Source organism: Rhipicephalus sanguineus, chromosome 4 (assembly GCF_013339695.2).
Source record: "Rhipicephalus sanguineus isolate Rsan-2018 chromosome 4, BIME_Rsan_1.4, whole genome shotgun sequence".
In the NCBI taxonomy this organism is placed as follows: domain Eukaryota; kingdom Metazoa; phylum Arthropoda; class Arachnida; order Ixodida; family Ixodidae; genus Rhipicephalus; species Rhipicephalus sanguineus.
Genome location: NC_051179.1, coordinates 146,075,643 through 146,099,315, shown reverse-complemented (window position 1 = coordinate 146,099,315; position 23,673 = coordinate 146,075,643). Strand labels below are relative to the sequence as shown.

Below are 23,673 nucleotides of genomic sequence, written 5' to 3'. Positions count from 1 at the left end.
AAGTACTATAGCAAGGGGGACGGAAAGGGAAGTGAGGGTGAGGAGAAGTGATGTGAGGAGGGGAGAATGTGAAGCATAGCACAGCCATGTGTAATATAGTACAGCAATAGCTTGGAAAGAAAAGATTGGCTGAGGGGAAGGGAAAACACAGGAGGAGGGTAGCGCATGGCATAGATTTCTATATTAGAATGGAAAGGGAAGAGAAGCTAGCACGAGGGAAAGGAGGAATGATAATAATAATGATTGTTGGTGTTTAGTATGTCCCAAAACCACGATATGATTATGAGGAACGCCGTAGTGGAGGGCTCCGGAGATTTCGACCAGCTGGGGCTTTTAACGTACACCTAAATTTAAGTACACGGACCTCAAGCATTTTCGCCTCCACCGAGGGAAAGGAGGAGGGGAGGGTAGAATATAGCACAGCCGTGTATTGTATTGCTGTCCGTGTATTTTATTGCGTGTATTGTATAGCACAGCCGTGTAGTGTATTGCTGTCAGGCACAGCCGTGCCTGACAGCAACTGTCAGATGAAGAGGGACATAGTAATGGCTGCAACCAAGAACGCACGGCCATGTCTAAGGTTAAAGTGTGGCGCAAGAGACCGCCCCTGAGACGGGAAACGTACAATGTATGTCTCAACGACTACTCTGTGAAGCTGAATCAATCGCTCCAAGTGCTGGTGGCGAGTTGCAACCATATGTGTGAGTAGCCGGAGGCAGATTTCAGTTGGAACACCTCGTTCCAACCAAAGCAGCGGTGCTCGTCTTATACCCCACTTAGAGGTTTTTACTTCAATTGGCAAAACTTCGGACACAAAACTTTCACAGGCTTATAGGCAGTGAGGTAAGAGTTGCTGCCAACGGCGAATGCATCGTGATTGGCTTGTGGACGAGCCAACGGCGATGTTCGCGCAAGAGAGGCAGGAGCTAAGACTCAACCAACGGAAGACTTGACACATAGAGGCACAATATAGCCTGACGAAGGACGGGCATAAGATTCGCTGTTTCGACAGTGTTCGCGAAGTGGAGCTGGCTGGATTTCTTTATTTATTTGCAGCATTTATATTGATGCTGTAATAGTCCTTTGAGCAATTTGCACATCAACCTTAGCATGTTTTTTCGCGTTCTTGAGTTTTGTTTGGGAATGGTAGCACTACAGCCGTCAACATGTTTCAAACACCGTTCCGTTTTTGGGTGCAGATTTTCATCGGATTCGCCGCGTGGGACAGCCTCACTGGTTCTGCGCAAGCGCAAGTGCTGGCAATCTCGGCAGCAAATGACGGAGGCATCAACTCGCCCAACCGGCTGGAGAATCGCCCGTTCCGCTGTGAGGCTACCGACACATTTCGTGCAAGCTGGCCGCGTCTTACCGCAGCGCTGTCATCCCCGGCTACCAAATCGACCGACGCATCAACATCAGCAGGCCTTAAAAGCAGCTGGAATAGCTTGCGCCACTTCAGTGGGAATGGTAGCACTACAGCCGTCAACATGTTTCAAACACCGTTCCGTTTTTGGGTGCAGATTTTCATCGGATTCGCCGCGTGGGACAGCCTCACTGGTTCTGCGCAAGCGCAAGTGCTGGCAATCTCGGCAGCAAATGACGGAGGCATCAACTCGCCCAACCGGCTGAAGAATCACCTGTTCCGCTGTGAGGCTACCGACACATTTCGTGCAAGCTGGCCGCGTCTTACCGCAGCGCTGTCATCCCCGGCTACCAAATCGACCGACGCATCAACATCAGCAGGCCTTAAAAGCAGCTGGAATAGCTCGCGCCACTTCAGTGGGAATGGTAGCACTACAGCCGTCAACATGTTTCAAACACCGTTCCGTTTTTGGGTGCAGGTGAGTACAGCACCTCAACTTCACTGTAAAAAGTCAAACAATGTTTGGCTGCTAGTGCTTCCAGACCCACAAACATTGTTTCAATTAACATGTGAATGTGTGTTTATCGCTAAGTTGTTATTCATGTCTGGCGACGTAGAGCTAAACCCTGGCCCCCCCAGAGACGATCCTAACAAAGAATTGCTACAGCTCGTTAAATCACTGCACGATAAATTTGATTCTAAACATGAAGAAGTGATGTCTGCCTTGAGTGAAGTCAAAGAGGCTCAGTATTCAATGGAGCAACAAATCGCCGATATCGACAATAGGCTCTCGGCAGTTGAACAAAGCATTCGATCGTCAGAGGGGCAACAGGGGGAAAGCCTCGTGCCTCAAATGGCCGTACTGAACCAACGGCTCAATGAATTTGAAGACCGTTCACGTCGAGAAAATTTAATATTTCACGGCATAGTAGATGCCGCTGCTGAAACTTGGGCACAGTCCGAAGAAAAAGTTTGCTCGATATTAAATTCAGCTTTAAGCCTGAACCTGAATAGCAGCGGTGATCGCATTTCCCGCGCGCACAGGCTTGGCCGTTTTGTCCCTAATAAGTCCAGACCTATTATTGTCCGGTTTTCATCCTGTAAACTAAGAGAATCAATTCTGTCTTCCAAAAACAAGTTAAAAGCAAGTAGTGTCTCCGTGAGTGAAGACTTTTGTAAGGCAACCAGAACTGTCAGAACGAAATTGTACGATTTTGGCAAGAAAAGCGGCGAACTTTTCACTGTGAGGTACAACAAGCTGTATATCAACAAAAAATGTTACATTTACTCCCCTGATACCGACAGTGTCTGTGAACTGCAATTGGGCAATGCTGCCAGTACTGTTGAACTGTCGTCTGCCGCTACAAACCACCGTCCTGATTCGTCTTTTTCCTAACAGAAGTTAGGCATCAGCAACGCAGCCAGTCTTCTCAAGGCTTATCATTTTTATTGTCAAATGTGCGCAGTTTAATCAACAAACGCGACGCTCTAACACCTATTATTGATTCATGCGCCGCTGACGTGATTGCATTGACGGAGACCTGGTTGACTGATAAAATTTATAGTGAAGAACTGTTTCACTGTGACCAGAATTATGTTGTGTACCGTCGTGACCGCGATTTAAAACCAGGTGGTGGTGTTCTAATTGCTGTTGCCGACAAAATAGTGTCTGATAGGATTGCACTTACAACGTCCTTAGAGTTGGTTTGTGTGCGTGCCGTCATAAACCACCAAAACACATTGATCTGTGCTTGTTATCGGCCGCCAAATGCACCAACTACTTTCTGCGATGAGCTGCATGACGTTCTTAATTTTCTCGTCTCAGAATTTCCTCACTCTCCGTTGCTTCTTCTGGGAGATTTTAATTTTCCTAGAATAAGTTGGGCTTCGCAATTTCCCTCCGTTGTTGGTTCGTCCGCCGAAAGTGAATCTTTTATTAACTTGTGCTTAAATTTCAATCTTGCGCAACTTGTTTCTGGGCCTACTAGAACTGGCACTACTTCATCAAACACACTTGACCTAGTCCTTGTCAATAACCCCAATCTAGTGCATTCATTAACTTGTTTACCCGGAATAAGCGATCACTGTTTCTTACATTTTTTTGTAAAGGGCCGCGTTACTCGTCAAAAAACCAATCCAAAATTTATCAGAGATTATGCGAGAGGCGATTACACAGCAATTAATAATCAGCTTGCATTATTCATAGACGAGTTCATGCCAGAATTTTTTAGCCGTACCGTAGAAGATAATTGGAACCTATTTAAAAACAAAGCCACATCGCTTGCTGCTAAATATATTCCACTGCGCAGGCTTTCCGGGAAGAAACGCTCCCCTTGGTTTTCGACGACACTAAAAAGATTATCCAACAAGAAAAAACGCACTTTTCGTCTTGCGAAACGCTGTCAAACACCTACACGTTGGAATGATCACTCAAACGCACTGCATGCATATCGAATCGCGTTGAGAGAAGCGAAGGTCACCTTCTTTAATACATATCTACCTTCCCTTCTTTCAACTAATCCATCGAAATTTTGGAGCACTATTCAAATAAAAAAGATAAATAACATATCTCTTACAGATACTGGTGGTTGCACAATGAGCGATGAAGAATGTTGCAGGGTTCTAAATGACACCTTTGCGAAATCATTTTCTGACTGCTGTACTGACACAGTCCCGTACATGTGCAAAAAGGATTTTTTTCCTATGGATCCACTTGTTGTTGACTTTGCGGGGATTTTAAAGTTAATTCATAATTTAAAACTATCCTCTTCCTGTGGCGCGGACGAAATTAATTCCAAATTTCTAATAAATACTGCTGTGTACTCCTCTGTGATTTTTATGTACCTTTTCACCCAGTCTATTGAGTGCTCGACTTTGCCCGCAGATTGGAAGGTGGGGAAGGTGGTGCCTCTGTTGAAATCAGGTAACCCGCATTCTCCTCTCAATTACAGGCCCATTTCACTTACCAGCATACCTTGCAAAATCCTTGAACATGTCATATTTTCTAATCTCGTTTCATTTCTTGAATCAAACTCTTTCTTCACTTCATTTCAGCATGGGTTTCGCAAGAACTACTCCTGCGAAACACAACTAATATCGTTTATACATAGCATTTCTTCCTCTTTAGACAAAGGCCAAGTAATTGATTGCATTTTCTTAGATTTTGCTAAAGCTTTTGACAAGGTGTCTCATCGCTTACTACTTCTTAAACTCAGTACTCTTAATATTGACCCTAACATTTTCAATTGGATAGAATGCTTTCTAACTAACCGTACTCAATTTGTAACTGCTAATAATGCTGCATCCCAGCGCTGTGACGTAAAGTCAGGTGTTCCCCAAGGCTCCGTTTTGGGCCCATTGCTATTTTTAATATATATTAATGACTTACCTACTGTTATTAATAGTTCTATAAAACTATTTGCCGACGATTGTGTTCTATACCGTGAAATAACTAATCAGCATGATAACTTTATTCTTCAATCAGACCTAGATAACATATCTAAGTGGTGCTCACAATGGCTTATGTTCCTAAATCCCATTAAATGCAAAATCATGTCTTTTTCGCGTCGCACTGACTCATCCACTTCTTTCGGCTATGCTATCAATAACATCAACCTTGATTACGTAACTTCATATAAATATCTCGGATTACAGCTAACCAATAATCTTTCATGGCATGCGCACATCGAATACATCACTAACAATGCCAACAGATCCCTCGGCTACATACGCAGAAATTTTTCTAAAGCCCCCTGCCATTTGAAGTTAATGCTGTACAAAACACTAATTAGACCTAAGCTTGAGTATTCGTCATCTGTGTGGGACCCCGGTCAAAAAACATTATCAGCCATCATCGAGTCAGTTCAAAATCGGTCAGCACGTTTCATTATTTCAAACTATACCCGCACATCTAGCGTTTCACTAATGAAATCAAACCTTGGACTAATTGATTTGCAAACTAGAAGAAAAATTTCTCGCCTATGTCTTTTTCATAGTCATTTACCAAAATACTTCACTTAAACAGGAACTCATCTCCGAGCCTTCATACATATCGTCACGTCTTGACCATCAGCATAAAGTTTTTATTCCTTTCTGCCGTACTAACGTTTTTTCAGACTCCTTTCTGCCAAAAACCAGTGCCGAGTGGAACCACCTTCCCCCCTCCATCGCCTCCATTGAGGACGTGTCATCCTTCAAGACTGCACTAACCGATCATATCTTAAGCCTCCAATAACTGAGTATTGTTTGAACATGTATTCTAATTAATTTGTTGTATTATTGTGTTCTGTTTTTTACTACATTTTTTGTTATATTACCCACCCCCTCTGTAACGCCTTTATGTGCCCTGAGGGTAATGTAAATAAATAAATAAATAAATAAATAAGCACAATAAAGTTCGCATGCCGCATACGGCAGGATGTAGAGCACTTTTGTCAAAATAAAAGCTGAGCCTACAAAACCGCATGTGCGCCTAGAGCCAAAATCGGTTAAATATTACCGTGCCTACAGTCACCACCATCCTATCGTCCATAAACTTCTGCGTAGCTTTTATATTTCAAACACCTGCGATGCCGGCTGACTCGTAAACGAAAGGCGAAAGGTAACAACCCACGGCAATCTATTTCCAACAGTGCAACGCGCTGGCTAAGAGTAGAGGGCAGCACTATAGCACATTATATACCCGCAGTTGCCACAAACGCCTCTACTCACTAAGTAAATGCGCACTGGTTTGTGCACACATAACTAAAACGCATCGACGACTGACGTGCACTTGACCACACCATGCCTGACTTAAAAGGAAAAGTGGCCATCATAATTGGTATGTTCTCATAATGACTTGTATATAAAGAATTACTGACCTATCATTTTAGAACCAAGGCAAAAAAGATATTCCTTGACATCTTTTACTGAAAAAGTCATGATCTGGTGAGACGTTTTAAAAATGTCGCGCATTGCCATAAAACCTATCAATAGCTATTGCTCTCCCAAAGAAAACTGAAAAAGCGAGTGGACATTGCAGCAATCGCAGTCTTCTGTATGTCTTGACAAAAAATTATAACTATTTTGATCGTTAGAGTGGCAATCTGATATTAACAAAGCGTAACATTTGAAATTTTTGTGGTTTTTGGGCTCATCCACTGTTTAGATCCCCGTAGATGTATTCGTATTAACTGTTGGCCTGATTATAAACGTATTGTATCTTTATCTAGGCGTAGCTTTCGCAAAGAAAATGCTTATCGTGGACGACAACGCCCGACAGATGATGAGAATCTTCTCGTCCTTGTGTGTATCTCTCACAGCCGCCTTGCTGTTTGGAGTTCTGTCCGCCATTTTGCTGTTTCACACTATGCTCTCTCTTTGCGTCCCATAGGGGCCTCGGCAGGCATTGGCGAAAGCACGGCAAAGCATTTTGCCTCCCTCGGTTGCTGGCTCACTCTGTTTGCGCGCAACGCCGATAATCTAGAAAAGGCAGCAGAGGCTTGCTGCGCATTGGGCCTTCCTCGAGACAAGGCAAGTACTTTTTGGTGCCCAAATCAAGGTGCCCAAATTACAAAAACAAGATCATTGTTGTTCTTTAAAAAGTGTACAATGATTATTTGGAAAGTTCGCATAGTCGAGAGTTTACTTATAAACACGGATATACAGAAAAGTGGCTATTTAAGTGCTCAGGTAACCAAAGAGATTTTCCAATCTCTGTCGACCCTTTGAGGCAGGATATACTCTGAACGATAGTCTGTTAAGTGTGAGGCGTCATACAAGGCTATCCGCAACGCGCAATTCCCAGTTTACTGTTCTGCACTACAGGGGCACCATCAAGGGATCTGCAGAGGGTTTTGAAAAGGAAAAAAAAAAGCTTAGGCACACGCTACTACGCCTACGCCAACAACACAGGCAAGACAGTTTTTCCTTAAGGGCGAGGCATTTAGTACGATGGCTACACATTTGAATATTATCCTCTTCGCTGCCCGCGTCCACGTTCGTGGATATGACTCCTTAAAGAGCAAGTAAAGAGGCTCCGACTTTTTTTTTTTACATCTCCCAAACAAGCTCGCCAATTCGTGCAGAGAGTCGCGGCGACCACATTTCGCGAACATTACAGCGCTGCGCGCCGCGCAGACGCTCCATATCGAAAAATAATTACCGCCCCTCTCTTCAGCGCCTGTCCTTTCCTCCGCGCACACGAAGTGACGTAATCTTGCCTGTGGGAAACATTACGTTGTACCGACTTCGTCGATTGGTCTGCTGCACTACGAAACAGCGCCTTGGCACTGCGGCGATGCGGTTTTGACGGGGAATTTACCGCGCTTCTTCACCACGCCGCTCTGACACGAGCGACACGTGGAGGAAGCCTTCTCGATCGTTGGCTGGTTGCCGATGACGTAATCGCTGACGTAATCCCTGACGTCATGTTACGTTGCCGAAGTTGGCATAGTCACCACAATGGGCTACGCCTGTCTCTCTAGGCTGCCGAAAAGGAAGCGAAGCCCGAGCGAGAAACCGAAACCAGCCGAAGCGGGTAGTTGTATACGCTGTAACTTACTTATTACTGTGCTTATTCGCAAAATTACACTTACTCACATCGTACAAGTGCGCATTTATCGCTTCATCACGCATTTTGGACAGCGGGCTTGTTTACTGGCCCTCTAAACGAATTGCACAACTGGAAACTACTCATTGTCATTGAAATCTCGCACCTGTGTCGCCCACATATGTGTCCTTTGCTGAGCGACGTTTCCTCTTTCCTCGATTTCTGACCACCTGAAGGAGCTGAAATACTTCGGAGCCTGGTGCTTCGCTAATTCAAAAGGATGCATCCTATCAGTAGCTCGTCATTTGCACTACAGACAGGTGGCGTGCTGCGCAAGATCGAAAGAGGCAAGAAGAACAAAGACAGACGTGAAAGATATATATATCCCTTTCAGTCCTGCCTTTTTATTTGTCGGAGACTGTTTTCGTACGCATTTTCCTAATAGCTGAGACCTGAGAAGGCCACTAATAAAAAATTGAGCCATTGGTGTAAGTATTTATGGATTTACAGACATGACGTCAAACTAGATCATCAGGGCTCAGTGGCCATGAAATGAGAAAAATGGCTTCTTTATTTCTGGCACTCACTAGAGTACACAAAATGTGAACTGACGCCGTATCTGGAGGTGTGAAAGTCCTTGCAACAACTTCAGAACTACGTCCCGAAAACCGCGCCTACACGCCTTAGCTTGCCCGCCTCGGCGTCACTCATGACTTCGGTCAAACTTGTTCACTGCGGCTCCCAACTCCGCAAAAATGCCACAATAGTGATGTCGATCGCAGTGGGGATTGTTGAAGAAATATCCTACCAAGAATTAGCTATCTTGGTTTCATTTCGGAGGCGCTGGGAGAAATTTTGTGCCGTGTCGTCAAGTGACGACGCCAGGGCTGAAAGGGATATATATATATATCCAGTAAAATACCAATTGCACGCACGTCAGTTGTGCGAACTTGTACGAGCGTCCTATCTGAGGAAGAAGAGGAGTGGGAGGAAGGAGTAACCCTAGTAGAGGAAGCACCAAGAATTTGAATTTCAGCTGAAGAAGCACTCATGTGCTTGGAAAAAGTGAAGTCCTCGATGCCCAGCAGAGTGTTGTGCCAGAGAACGTTCATGAGAGCTTGGACACAGTGACTCAATTCATGACCACTGCAGTCATAAATGTGCAATTACAGCAAAAGATTGCTGCATTCTTCAAAACATGCTTTATAAGCGGAAAATCCCATTGAATTAAGCACCGCGCATTGCAAATTAAAGGGGTTCAAATTGCATTTTAACAGCTGATGTTTCCTTGAGCTCCAGATAACACGTTGGAATAAAGTTATTTCAGTTAAGCGAACTCTCACTTTAACGAACTTTCTCCTGGGGTCTCTTGAAATTTGTTCCCGTGATGTTTCACTATATATATATATATATATATATATATATATATATATATATATATATATATATATATATATATATATATATATATTGCAATGTTTTGCAATGGATTTATTGCTCACTGCCTTCCGGCGAAACTGTGACTTTTTAACATACGGAATATTTCGTGTACCGAATAAGCAAATATATATATGCTGGTTTTTTGCTTATTCGGTACACAAATACACGGCATGTTCAAGAGTCGCCGTTTCGCCGCAAATGAGTAAGGAATGAATGCGATAGCAAGAAATTGGAATGTCACACGAAGAAAAACAAGCAGCTCGATACTTGCAGCGCGGCGCTGAAGCACAAAGAAGTACGTCCGAAAAGGACGCACAGGTATGCACAGAACAAGCGTGCACTAACAACTGTCACAGTCTTTATGTCTTGGTGCTTGAGCAACGCGCTCCAAGTGTCGACAATGGAAAACAGAGTAGAGTAGAGTTGACCCTTTGAACTGTGGCACACACTCACGCTGTAGGACTGCCCAAGAACCGGGTAGTTCTAAAAGAAAAGTCTTAAATAATAAGTATCAGACGATCTTAGATATTAGATGTGAAGCATCTTATAGCGGAGTTCAATCCGGTGGTGGTGGTGGTGCTGTGCGGCGTGACCACCCTTACTGCGCATGCCCATACCCTCTCCACACATCTCTACACTCCCCCCTTTCCACCTCCCCACTCACCCTCTCCCCACTCCCCTCCACTTTCCCTCCCCACTGCTCCTCTCCACTTCCCCTCTCCCGCTTCCCCTCTCCCCTCTCCAAACTTACTCTGAAACGCAGGCTAGACATGCCGAAATTCTCTCCTGCGCAACGCCGCGATGAGCACCAGGGCATGCGCGTTCCCTCCCCCTCTCTCTCCTCTGCTACGCTGCCGCCCTCTAGCACGCCTGTCGACCGCGTTCCCCGCTCGCCCTGTGAGAATTAATGGCCAGCCTAGAGAGAACACAAAACGCGCGTAGCGTTCCTCTTCGCGTTGCACGACGCGAGGTCGGTAGCATGCCCAACGAACGCCAACGGAACGCGATCGTGCAAGTGCTCCGGCTTCGCATCGCCTTATGGTCCCCGTTAGCGGGAAATGGTGCAATTTTTCTTATTCTTTTAAACTGTGGCGCGTATAGTGACCCCTCTGCGTCTCCTTTCACAAGGCGGCGTCTGACGCAAGGTGTGCCCAGAGATTTTTTTTTAAATGCGAAGCATTTCTTAGCGAACTTCTGCGACTTTGACCGTATCTATCTATCTATCTATCTATCTATCTATCTATCTATCTATCTATCTATCTATCTATCTATCTATCTATCTATCTATCCATCTATCTAGCCGCCTACGACTTTGTGCTCTCCTGGTCGGTTGGTTAATCGAATGTGCACCAAAATTGGTATGGCGTAAAATGACTGTATGGCGAGCACAAATGACAAGTCATAACATGAAAATCATGACACGAATGTCATGTACAGCATTATTTACATGCTACGCTCATGGTGCGCTGGCGGCCGTTTCGCTAGATTGATATGCACTGAAATTGGTATCTTGCGACGTGACCGTGTGAAGAACATAAATAACACGAGTTATCATGAAAATCATGACACGCATGTCATGTACAGCATGACTTACGTGCCACGCTCATGGGGCGCTGGCGGCCGTTTCGCTAGCTTGATATACACCAATATTGGTCTCTTACGACGTGACCGTGTGACGAACATAAATAACACGAGTTATCATGAAAATCATGACACGCATGTCATGCACAGCATGACTTACGTGCCACGCTCATGGGGCGCTGGCGGCCGTTCGCTAGATTGATACACACCAAAATTGGTATCTTGCGACGTGACCGTGTGGCGAACATAAATAACACGAGTTATCATGAAAATCATGGCACGCATGTCATGTACAGCATGACTTACGTGCCACGCTCACGGGGCGCTGGCGGCCGTTTCGCTAGCTTGATATACACCAATATTGGTCTCTTACGACGTGACCGTGTGACGAACATAAATAACACGAGTTATCATGAAAATCATGACACGCATGTCATGTACAGCATGACTTACGTGCCACGCTCATGGGGCGCTGGCGGCCGTTTCGCTAGATTGATATACACCAAAATTGGTATCTTGCAACGTGACCGTGTGACGAACATAAATAACACGAGTTATCATGAAAATCATGACACGCATGTCATGTACAGCATGACTTACGTGCCACGCTCATGGCGCGCTGGTGGCTGTTTCGCTAGCTTGATCTAACCCGGAATTGGTCTTGCGCGACGTGACTGTGTGACGAACATACATAATAGGAGTTAACATGAAAACCATGACACGCATTTTCCTCAATGACATACAAGACGATGTATGCAGCTCTTTGCTGGCTGCTTCGCATTACATCGATTCCCACAATGCGTGGGATCTGCCGGCTTTTTTTCGTTCCACATCACGAGTGGGTACCGAAAGGTGCCACTTTGTCGCGCGCCTCTCAAGGGCAGTTTTCAAATTGAACAAAAATGTAGGATCGTTGCGTGATAGAAAAGACGCTCAAGCTTCTCCGAGATCTGCCGTACCACCAGCGGCAAATGGTCTATATAAATAGCTCACCGTTATTTCGCTGGCGCATGCATGACGCGTGGTTGAGATGTCTAACGCAGCGCGCTGGGGAGAGAGGAGTTGGTCGTCCGAATAGCCGGCAGGGTGCTTCGGAATTTTTTTCTTTGTGCCTTTTTTGTATATAGACATACGTACACATATTCGAGACATGGGGCCGACGGCAAAAATGCGCTGAGGGTGTCCACATAATTGCTATCGCAATAAAACAATTGGAAGAGAGCGAGGAGTGCGCAGCTAAATGTTAACGACAATCTATCCCTCGTTTATATTGTTTTCTTATACAGCAATCAATCTTGTCCTTTTACGACCTTCAATATGTCAAAAGTCTCTCAAAACCCTCCACAATTTAGTTCAGCTACAGCGGCATTCTTCCTATATACTTCATTATTTTGCTTCATCGTGCTTTGTAGGTGCTTGTTGTACCCGGAGACATGGCGGTGGAAAAGGACTGCGCCAATGTTGTGCAGAAGACAATGAATCACTTTGGCAAAATCGACATCCTAGTGAGTCACTGCTCCATAAACGGTTCATAAATCTCACAAACTGCGTTGTCTTCATATCTAGACCCGAAAATAAGTACGCAGATTGCAATAACTAAGGCAAAAGTAAGCATCAGCCCTTACGAAAGTTTATAAATAATTTCTTCATCGACATATGAAATTCATAAGCAAAATAAGCTATTCATTCACGGTATCAAATAGTAACTTTGTTAATCTCTTACACGTCTTCAAAATGTATTTGTTGAACTGTACTTATGTTTTCTTTTCATAATGTTACAGCGACCTCTGTATATGTGTGTAATATATGCCCGACGAGTTCTTTTTTTTAGCGCTTATGCTTTTGTTCCACCTCTACGTAATATATATATACGGCGGTTTCGATACTTTGTAAATAAATGAACAATAAATAAATAAGTAATCAAAGTATTCTTTGCATCCTTGTGGTTCAGGTGCTGGAATTGAGTGTTTCTCAACATCAGTTATTTTATTGAGATACCAAAACATGTCAACTGCAATGTAATAATGAACACAGCCACAGTGGAACCTATAAAGAAATTCAAATATTCCACGTCAAACTGCAGACCCTTTCACCTCTTCCTCCTTAATTTGTCGTGCTATACGAACATAGCTTTTTATAGTCTAGTAAAATGAACCAGCTAGCCCAACGACGTGTTCTTTTGAATGACCATTGCTAGATCATTACGACGGAAAGAAGAAGATTGCCAGATCATTATGACAGAAATTAGGCTTGCATTTCCCAGTTGTAAATTTAATGCTGAGATATTTTCTTTTCGCGTAATACTGTGATCCTTCCTCTGCTCAACTGCATTGTTATCACAGAACGAAAAAAAAGCAAGACGAATACATTTTGTGGCACGTTATTCTCTTAAAATTGCACAAAGCACATTGAAAATTTGTTTCAGGTAAATACACCTCGTTATCTCACCGGCTGCACTTTAAAACTTTCAGAACGTTTCGCAATGTAGCAAGGCAGAACTTACCTTATGGAGGCGTATTTCGAATAGGCATTTGGATTTGCTGCGCAAGCAGTCAGTGTCATCGAGCCATCGAGTTAGGCGCTCCTCATAGGCGAAGATAATTCCTGCAAACACGCACACAGCCCAATTTGATGTTTGTCCGTCAGCTGTTATCGTAATCCACAATTATTATGCAACATTTTATAACGTAATGGTGGATATTGTAGTGGACATGGCGGTGACGAGGTGGGTGGTGTTGCGTACCTGACTGATTAAAGCCGTCCCCCTAACAGGCTGGGCAAACGCGAAACCAAAAGCAGTCGTTCACAGTAACAGCAGCACACGGTAACAGTCTTCTCTGGGCCGGAGGAACGCGTGCCGTGTACACATATTGATGTGATTAACTGTTCATTTCGGTACCATTTAAGGGTAGTCAATTGGAGGCAGAGGTAAGGGTTCCTCACTTGCTCGGAAGGGGACAAAATATCACCCACCATGCCTTCACCATGTCCGCTATGGTGTCCACCGTGACAGTAAAAGGCATTCCATCATTACAGTGCATAAGGGTGATGGATGATGGACATATTTTAAATAGGGAAAGGAGGAGAACAAGAAAGCACGAACGCCGTTTATTTTTTTTTAAATTTTTTTTAGAAGGTTAAGTTGCCCGACCTTATAATTGTTCGTGCAGCTTCCTCAGTGTGTGTCGGTGTTTGCACGCTTTTTGTTTTTCATGGTGAATCCTTATCAACTAGCTAACTATATGTAGTTTCAGCTAGTTCGATGAGTAAAATCTTGATGTCTGCCGCATGCAATTTTTTTAAACCTGACATGGCCTCACGAGGGCGGTAATAGGGGTTGCTTTGTTGTTCCTTATTGTGAAACCAGAGCATACACAACGGACGAACCGAAGGAGACATACAAGCGCTCACTACCAACTGCTTTAGATTTCCCAAGAACACCTGGGAAATATAAAGTTAATACCATTGTTCACTGAAAACAATAACTATGGCACTGGCATTACAAGGAACACAGATTTACAGCAAGCGCAGAAATCCACTTTCTTTGTCAGGAAGGAACATCGAAGGGATGTTTACACAATGATCACTATGTTTGTCTATCGTGTCAGTTTTCATTATCTCACGTGTAACCGGCTTCTGGAGAAGGAAAATGACAAAGCAAACATGGTAACGCACCCAAAGTGATGAGCTGAATTGCGTTGCTTTTATTTTTCTACATCGCACTTGTGCTCAGGCACCTTGTCCGTCTGACCTGTGTATTGAGGCACCTGTCCGTCTGACCTGTGTAGAGTTTACCGCAAGATAACGACACAACATTTACAGTGACTGTTGCAACATACTTGCAGTTCGGTTCAGCGATTCTGCAAAAGCTAGAAGAGATGAATGTTAGGTTATGGAAGCCGGCATGACAGACAAGTGTCGCTGTGTAAGTACCCCTTCAATTTTAGGGGCGAAGCACTTTAGGGTCTGGGCTTGTCGGCGTGTCATGTCGTCGTCACGGTTCATCATAAAAGGGTATGCGCCACAAAAATGGGGTAAATCCCACTACTCACCACCGGTTCATACTATCCATATTATGAGTTAAACGTTCGTGGTTACTGTCTAAGACATTACGTTTGGTTTAGCAGCGGTGTAGAATCCCCCAAGAAATTTACCAAGGTGCTCAAGTTTCTTATCTAAAACCAGTGACGCAAACGTGGATCTCTGCGGTAAGGTCATCTATTTCAAACACCACTTCTTCAAACGTATCTGCAAAGTGATTTTGCTTTAGTTGCCAACGGTCCACTAAAAATGAAGAGGGCAACAGTTAGCCCAACAATAGTCGACGACCTTATTGGAACTCAAACCGGGCATGCAGGGAAGAAGAAGAACATGGACAAGAAGTACCTCAGGGTAAGCTGCATTCCGATGCAGTTTTCCGAAGACGTTAGCGGAGCTAGTGACCACCCTTCCCTACACGCCCTGTTTTAGGCTTCGCAAAGAAATCTCTCTCAAAGCAATGTGGCGAACTACCTCGGTCAGGCCTCCTTCTTCTGTCTCTTCTTTTTTATCGCATTGCCCATTAGCACCGATTTTGCTGTGGGAAACGCCGGTGCACACTGCATCCTTCGCCGCTCCCCATGTTTCACGCTAGTGGAGCTGAAACACCCTTCCCTACATCCTTCTCCCCTCCCCAGGTTTTCTTCTTCTTGCAAAAAAATGTGCAATTTCTGCGCACGCTGGAATTTTGTGCTCCATGTTATGTCACTGCTACAAAGTCTGTGTTTCAGGGGCAAATTCACCAGTTGGAAATAAGCGCTGTGTGTCCCTTTGCGTTCGTCCGTTGTGTATGCGCTGTTTTTACGATCCTCATATGCCGACAATCACCTCATGTTTGTTTTGGCCATGAAAAACGGATGAACCAAAACAAACTTAAATGAAGCAGACTTGTGATTCATGGGCAGAAGCGACAAGAAGTAGCGTGCAATCAAAGATGAACAGGCGCATGTGTGCATAGCCAGTAGTCTTAGTGTGGGGAGCGTAGAGTGGCGGTTATATAGTAGAGATAATAATATTGCTTGCTGCAGCCGGAGAGTTTCTCTTTTACAGGTGAACAATGCTGCAATTCGCGCTAGAGGATCTCTTGAAAGCGCTTCAATGGAAGATTTTGACAAAGCTTGGAAGACGAACTTCCGCGGTCCCCTCTGCCTGATGAAAAACGCTATTCCCTACTTACGTCAAACCAAAGGTACGCTTCCTGTTGCATTATTCCAGCTATGAATGAATAGATGGCTGGAATAAAGCTTTATCGAGGTCCTTTACGTCGCGCTAGTTACCTAGTCCGAAGCTAGCCGCACCCACGTTGGCACCGAAAGGCATGGCCTTGCGGGCGCTTCGCGGGCCCGTTGGACTGCCCATAGCTGTTATTTTAATACGAGACTGCGTAGAAGGGCGTCCCGCAGCTCTTCAGGGTTGTCCTTGTCGCTGCTTAACGCGGAGCAACGCCAGAGCATATGACCAATAGCTATGCATGTAGGAGTGCAGAACCTTGGATAGATTTTACCGGGGGTACGTGTATAAATGCAGTGTTTCCAAGCGCGTTGCAAAAAGTATGAGTGACGATCCCATGCATTACTCCACCGTAGTGAGCCTCAGTCTGTGAGCGTAAATTAAAGAAGAATTAAATAAATTATGTATATGGTGCAACACTGGCGCAGTTCTTTAAAGTTGTCAATGGCACAATAGAAAAAAGCGAACAGCAATTATCAACCAAAAGTAAGTAGCGGACAGTGCGGCTAACCGCTGGGTAGATGTATTCGCTCTCGACTACAAGCTCTGTAGCCTTACACCCCATATACCATGCCGTCCGTCAAGAACACCGGTTTGGGTATGCCGTCCAACCTGTTTTCCAGGGCCTCGGCATAGTGGCCGAAGGCTACGCATTTCGTCATGCGACAAACTGCGATGCCGCGACTTCTCTCTCGCCCCCTAGAACTAATTCTCAGGAGAAAGCATCTATGAAAGCGTTGGAGCTATATTTAAAATTTAGTAAAGCGTGCGTAAAAATATTTTTAAAATAAACATGAGCTCTGTTACCAGGAGGTTTGTGAGAAAAAATATACAGGAACGATATACAAGAAGTAGTTGCTGAGAAATTCCTAGCTTTAGCCTCTTGTGCAAAAGGAAAATTTACTTCATCTCGTCCTGAGTTGGCCTCTCATCGACAATTCAGTTCATTGCGTTTGAAATAACAGTGCTATTAGGCATGGGCATAGAAATAATGAAAGTACACAAAAACAAGTATATTTACATATATATATATATATATATATATATATATATATATATATATATATATATATATATATGTTAAATTGTGGGATTCAATATTGCGGGAATTGTGGCATCTAAGTCAATGGTATTGTTATATTCTTACCTCTCTTTATTATGTCCTTGATATATAATATACATTATAAAGTACTCACAAAAGGAAATGAAAACCATGTGCTACGGATACACTACCTCTTTTTTTATGCAGTAAATTCAGTCGGTTTTTATTGCCCCCATAGCAAAATAATGCAATGGTGGGAGTAAACTTCAAAAAATTTTTTCCTGACTAAAACGAAAACTACTTCGATTAAACTTTCTGTGGACGAAGTTGTTATGATTCTCAATCGTATGTGCTTTTCTGCTTATTTTTTCTTGGAAGACCTTAGGGTGCTACAGACGTCTGAACATAGGCCAATGTAGCGTGTTTTCCAAGTTCAGGATTCTATTTTAGTGCCTTTGCGCCGCACACAGGCAAGACAAAAACTTTAGAGAGATAGTACGTCTTATGGAGAGTTGTATGAAAGTAATCAATGTATTTGGTCTGCAATCGTCTTTTGTAAAAAAATTCCCAAATACGCTGCAATATTTCAATTTTAACTAAGCGCTAAGGAGTGGAAAATATAAAGGTACTTTAAGCAACTGTCCTATAATAAACGTGCGATGTTCTGAAAACACAACAAAGCAAGTTTCAAATGAATGCGTGAAACGGTCCATTTATAGCGAATTGTTCTTTCGTACCTTGCTTTTCACCATATTGAGAAGTACACATAGCGCTCACGTGCCCGAAAAATTCTTACCGCTCAAAATATTTTGAGAAAATACTGTAGAACTACTGTCTATATGTCCGTAATTTTCTCAGATTTTTTCAAGAGAAATTGATTTTTGTCGAGCGCCCCAGCTGGGACAGTTGGTGTGGAATTACCCATATATATATATATATATATAGGACCCAACATCACGCTATGATTATGAAGGACGCCGTCGTGGAGGGCTCCAGAAATTTCGACCTCCTGGGGTCTTTAATGTGTACATAAATCTACGTATACGGACGTCAAACATTTGCGCCTCTATCGAAAATACAGCCGCTGCAGCCGGGATTAGATCCCACGACCTGCGGGTCAGCAGTCGAGCGCCATAAACTTTGTCGCAGTACTTGTACTTGCTTAAATTGGTCGATTTCCTTTTGCTGGCCTTGCGGATGCTGCTGCGGAAATTGCTGATGTTCATCGCTGATTGAGCATACTCTGTTAGTGGTCTCAGTATAACTTATCGACGGTGTATAAGCATGCTCCATGTGAACCCAAGTAAAAGCTGCCCTTTCGATTTTATTGTTGGAGCTGGCGCTAAATGCTCAATCCATATCGCTTCAACATTCGAAAGGCTTCGACATTCAGGTTTTAACCCGGGTTCCTATGCTCTGAAGGCAAGCGTGTTAACCACTACGCTACACAACCACGCTTACAAAACGTGAATACAACATCTTAACCATATAAACATCAAGCATTCAAACAAAAGATTGAATTTCGAATCGGCATTACCATATATTAAAGTTCGAGAAAAAAAGGAAACTTGCTCAAGTATTTGTTTTTTTTTTTCTCCTCGAACATCTGAATGAAAAAATATTCCTACAACTGATGCAAGCAACGTATCTAGTCCTCGCTTTTCTGTGTGTATTGAAGATTTCTCGTGCTGCTGCCTTTCGTGTAATCGAGTATATCTTTTCTTCTATATGTGTACGTTAATTAGCGATCTTTTACTGTTGTTTCCTGCTTGTTTTGTCTTCTTCGCATTTTGTTACGCCGCATTTCAATTACTTTCACAAATATGTAAATTGTGTATATAATATACCCCCCCCCCTTTATTATGCTCCTGGAGCGAATGTGGCTAATCAATAACTGCAATATATAAATAAAGCAATAAGAAACGACGCAGAAGCCTTTATGTTTTAATAAACCACAGCTTATATTGCCCCAGGAAAGATGTCTTCCCTGCAACGCATATGTGTTTAGTCAAAGCTGTACCAACCGCCACAGCAGGTTGGCTGGTCAAGCACCTCCACACAGTGTAATTGGTGAAATTTTTGTTTCACGCACTAACAAAGACGTGCTCTGATAAAACGAATGCGCTATGTGTGGGCAGGTGTCGCTGCGATAAGTCTTGCAACAACTTCGCTGAAAATAACGATCAGTCGTCAACACTGTGTTTCTTCGCATCTGAACAAACTCCATGCATGCATGCATACATACATATATATATATATATATATATATATATATATATATATATATATATATATATATAGCGAGAGAGAGAGACAATACGCAGATTACGAAGAGTCTGTCTTAAGTTGCCGTAAAATAAATAGGAAAAAGGTATACGCCTCTAGAAAACTGGTTATTTTTCTACCTTTCGATCGGAGACCGATCTTCATAAAGGCCGGTCTCCGATCGAGTCGTCGACAAATAGTTTTTACAGGCGTATATATATATATATATATATATATATATATGTGTGTGTGTGTGTGTGTGTGTGGTGTGTGTGTGTGTGTGTGTGTGTGTGTGTGTGTGTGTGTGTGTGTGTGTGTGTGTGTGTGTGTGTATTCCCTTCTGGACACACTTTATATATATAATTAAATGCGTCTTACGTTTCAGGCAACGTTGTGAACATTTCCAGCGTCTCAGCGGTGGCTGCGGTGAGTGAAACAGGAACCATTTTATTGCAATCGGGTAGCGAGTTGGGCGAGTTGGAAAATACTCATGACGGCTAGCGCAATCGGAACACGTACGAGAAAAAGAAACGATGACACAGGCGCTGTCAACCAACTGAAAGTTTATTAGAAAAAAACACCCACGATATATAACGATTAGAAAGATTAACAACAAAAAAATTCGGCAGATCCCACGTACCGTGGGAATCGACGTTATGCGAAGCATGCGGCGGGTAGGTGACTGTGGCATAACCTTTTCTACTTAGCGACACGTTACAAAATGACGCTAAAGATTTGTATAAATTTTATACGCACAGATATATATGTTGAAGAGACGCATATGTGTTATATAACCAGTTGTTTACGATTGACTAACGCTGCCAATGATAATGTGCGTATTACCAACACCAGAAGCGGTAAGCTGATATGTAGTGCTCATACGTGTCCCGAGAACGCAAGCACGTTTCACGAACCCATGTGCATGTGTGGAAGAAGTTCTGGACAGTTCTTGAACAAGGGCATCATCACCGTGATCAGTGAGCACCAGCAGCTGGTCATGACTTGTTAGAGGATCCGGTCGTGATCGTGGTGACGAAGGGTCCATGTGTAGTGAAGTATGTAGTATAGTAGAGCTGTTGGAATTCGTGGATGCCTCGGTCATTTCGTCGACAAATTGTCTGTCGACAGACCCGGCTAAATGTCGGAACCTGAAGCCACCCTCGCGTTGGTGAGGTATAGGCCGTCGAGGCTGCTAGGCCTGGATAGTGCTACGTAGACCAACATCAGTGGATGGTGTTTGTCGTATTCGTAGATTACCTGGGCGTATGTGGCCTACGTAGCCTAGTCTACAAAGCGGCTGTCAATAAATCTGGCATCATCCTCGGTCAACATGAGGCCATCGCCCAGCCTCGTAAGAAATGAAGAGGACACTTCATCGTTCTGGTGGACGAAGTGCACTTTACGGTGCGGTGATCTGGATATCATATTTAACTTTCGTTAATGTATTCCTCCGGGGTACAGCAATTTTTCAATATAGCTTGCTGAATCATAGAAATACAAACGTAATGTTTCTTAGACTGCTATAAAAGCGGAGCCAACACTGGAACTACAGATGTTAATCTGATATGACGCCTATATGGTAGGAGTACACATCGTAGGATTATCATGTAGTGTTTATAGCTTTCTTGTAAAATTAGATAGCCAGCACCACAACCATAATTGACGCTGCACCGATATTACGCCTGCGTAGGCTGTTTTTCCAAACCAATTTATAGACCTGGCGTTGCTCTGTGGTAGAATACCTGATTGCCACGCAGAATGCTTGGGTTCGATTCCTGCTGGTATCCTAATTTTCATTCTTTCCATTCGTTGAGTCAAGGCTGCCGATGTTGGTTTTCCTTAACGCTCTAGCATTTAAGTTACCAAAGTATGTTCTCGCCGATCCTGGGTAGATATAAGCTGTCAATCACCTGTGGCGCATACCCGCACACCGCGGCCCGTGGTAAACGGGTATGCGCCACACGTGTCTAGTGGATAGGGTTTGACGACGTATGCGACAGGATTTAAAGGTTATTCATGTCATGACCCGGCACTCATATTCGTCATATCCTCTTACCCTCTCATTCAAATTTTGGTCTACACCAAGTTAAGGAGGCGATCATGAGAGCACCCAGACGAAGGCGGCTAGATAGATATATACGTAGATAGAAACGCTCAAAGTGGCAGCGGTTCGCTAAGAAATGCTTCGCATTTAAAACCTACAAAGCAGCAAGGCGGTTTCTGGAAGGGGTACCCTAGAATGGATCATAACCTTGTGATAAACCAGATAATTGAGAAATCCACTGAACCCACCGGGGTAGCTAACACGTAAGGCGTTGCGCTGCCGTGGGCGCGCGTTCGATTCTTGGACACAGAGGCCGTATTTAGATGCGTCTAAACGGCAGGAACAACCATGTGCTCAAACATGAAGGACCCCAGGCGATCTAAATTAATCCGGACGCCCTTAATACAGCGTTCGTCATCAGTAATAGTGTGGTTTTGGCACGCAAAAAATCTATCTATCTATCTATCTATCTATCTATCTATCTATCTATCTATCTATCTATCTATCTATCTATCTATCTATCTATCTATCTATCTATCTATCTATCTATCTATCTATCTATCTATCTATCTATCTATACGCCTACGTCTGATGTGCTCTCGTGATCGCCTCCTAAACTTGGTGTCGACCAAATTGGCATGGGCGGGTAAGAGGATTTGACAAATATGTCTGTCTGGTCGTGACATGAATAACGCAAAAATCCTGTCATGTACGTCGTCAAACCCTTTCCTCCAGACACGTGTGGCCCATGCCCATTTACCACGGCCCACGGCCTAAGGGTATGCGCTACAGGTGATTGACAGTTTATATCTACCCAGGACCGTCGAGAACACGCTTTGGTAATTTAAATGCGAGCGCGTTAAGAGAAACCGACATCGAGATTCTAGCAGGAATTGACCACAAGCATTCTGCGTGGCAGTCAGGTATTTTACCAAAGAGCCACGCCATCTCAAGAAACTGCTTTGGAAAAACACCCTATGCAGGAGTAATGCCGGTGCAACGTCGATTGTGGTTGTGGCGCTGGCTATCATATTTTATCACAAAGCAATAAACACAACATGTCTACTCTTTCAATGCAGGCGTCATGCTTGGTTAACGTCTGGGGTTCCAGTGTCCACTCCGCTTTTATAGCTGTCTAATAAGGATTATATTTATTCCTATTGTTGAAAATTGAAGACGATGACGGTCTCACACCACGCGCCTACAATCATCAGTACAATTAGTGTGGCATTAAATGGGGAAGAAGAAGGCAGCCATGCCGTCGGTCTCTGTTCTTTATATTTGGTGCCGAAACCCGGGACTACGACTCCGGCTCGAACTGAACCAAGACTGCGACTCATGGATTGATGAGGCAGCGTCCGTCGCCTGGAGGTTCGCGAGGCGGGAGCCCCTTACGGTGACTTCGGCTCTGGTCTGACCTTGCCCTTCAAGACGACAGCCCGAGGTTCGCAAAGCTAGGATGTCCACGAAGAAAGGAGAGTCACATCCTGCCAGCCCAGCCCTCGGAGGAGTTAACGGTATGTCTGCCCATCTACTAGATATTCCCTTCGGTGACAACTTCAAGGTTAGCGAGGCCGTGACAATGAACTTTTGCTAGGATGACGCCCGTCCTGCAGGCCTGGCCCTCGAAGCTAGCGACTATTCACTACTCGACCTGCGGTGCTTGCGTGACGATACTCAATTGAAGGGTCCCGAAGTCGGAATGCCGAATCCTTTGCACGAGAGTAACTGTGAAGTCCCTAACCCTGGATCAGATAGCGCCACGCCAACATCGTTGATTTTAATGCGTAACGACTGTGGAATCAAGAGAGCGAACGAGACAGACACGATTGACGAGAACATGAAGCAACTCCAAAATATTCGAAGATCATTTCATACAGCCATTGAAGAAGTCATGAAAGAAAGTGACATAGCACTTTCGTCTATATCACCCAAGATTGGCAAACTCAAGGATTTACGGTTAAACCTCGAATTGATGAGACACGACTTGAAGAAAGTAGACCGCCAGACTTTTGACACTACACCTCTTGATGTTGAAAATAAAGGATGTTGAAAATAAAGAAGTGGGGCATGGGCTCCGGGAGAGGCGCGAGAGACAAAAAGGAGGGAAGAGAACGAAGGGGGATTCGGAGCTAGCCCTT

The 23,673-nt window shown here is 44.0% G+C and overlaps 2 protein-coding genes and 1 long non-coding RNA gene across 3 annotated transcripts in view; all 3 read left to right on the top strand.

Moving 5' to 3' along the window:
* Nucleotides 1-3,845: 3,845 nt before the first annotated feature.
* LOC125758122 (uncharacterized) lies at nucleotides 3,846-5,747 on the top strand. Its single transcript, XR_007415880.1, has 2 exons — nucleotides 3,846-4,286; nucleotides 5,479-5,747. It is a non-coding gene; the product is annotated as an uncharacterized LOC125758122 (long non-coding RNA).
* A 398-nt stretch (nucleotides 5,748-6,145) lies between these two features.
* LOC119391692 (uncharacterized) lies at nucleotides 6,146-14,821 on the top strand. The gene is made up of 4 exons (XM_037659352.1): nucleotides 6,146-6,182; nucleotides 6,735-6,874; nucleotides 12,326-12,418; nucleotides 14,759-14,821. Exons 1-4 carry the CDS (start codon nucleotides 6,146-6,148, stop codon nucleotides 14,819-14,821), a joined length of 333 nt encoding a protein of 110 aa, XP_037515280.1.
* Nucleotides 14,822-16,049: 1,228 nt separating this feature from the next.
* LOC119391691 (3-oxoacyl-[acyl-carrier-protein] reductase FabG-like) overlaps nucleotides 16,050-23,673 on the top strand; it is a 29,284-nt gene continuing 21,660 nt past the window's right edge. The window contains exons 1-2 of the mRNA XM_037659351.1: nucleotides 16,050-16,140; nucleotides 19,874-19,914. Coding sequence (XP_037515279.1) covers nucleotides 16,050-16,140; nucleotides 19,874-19,914 — 132 coding nt within the window. The remainder of the gene's footprint in view (nucleotides 16,141-19,873; nucleotides 19,915-23,673) is intronic.

Excerpts from the sequence above, each read along its gene's own strand:
- LOC119391692 (XM_037659352.1), top strand. The coding sequence starts at position 6,146 with ATGCCTGACTTAAAAGGAAAAGTGGCCATCATAATTG. Across the intron at positions 6,875-12,325 it reads TGGGCCTTCCTCGAGACAAG|GTGCTTGTTGTACCCGGAGA; the intron begins GCAAGTACTTTT and ends CGTGCTTTGTAG. Across the intron at positions 12,419-14,758 it reads TTGGCAAAATCGACATCCTA|TTCGGTTCAGCGATTCTGCA; the intron begins GTGAGTCACTGC and ends ACATACTTGCAG.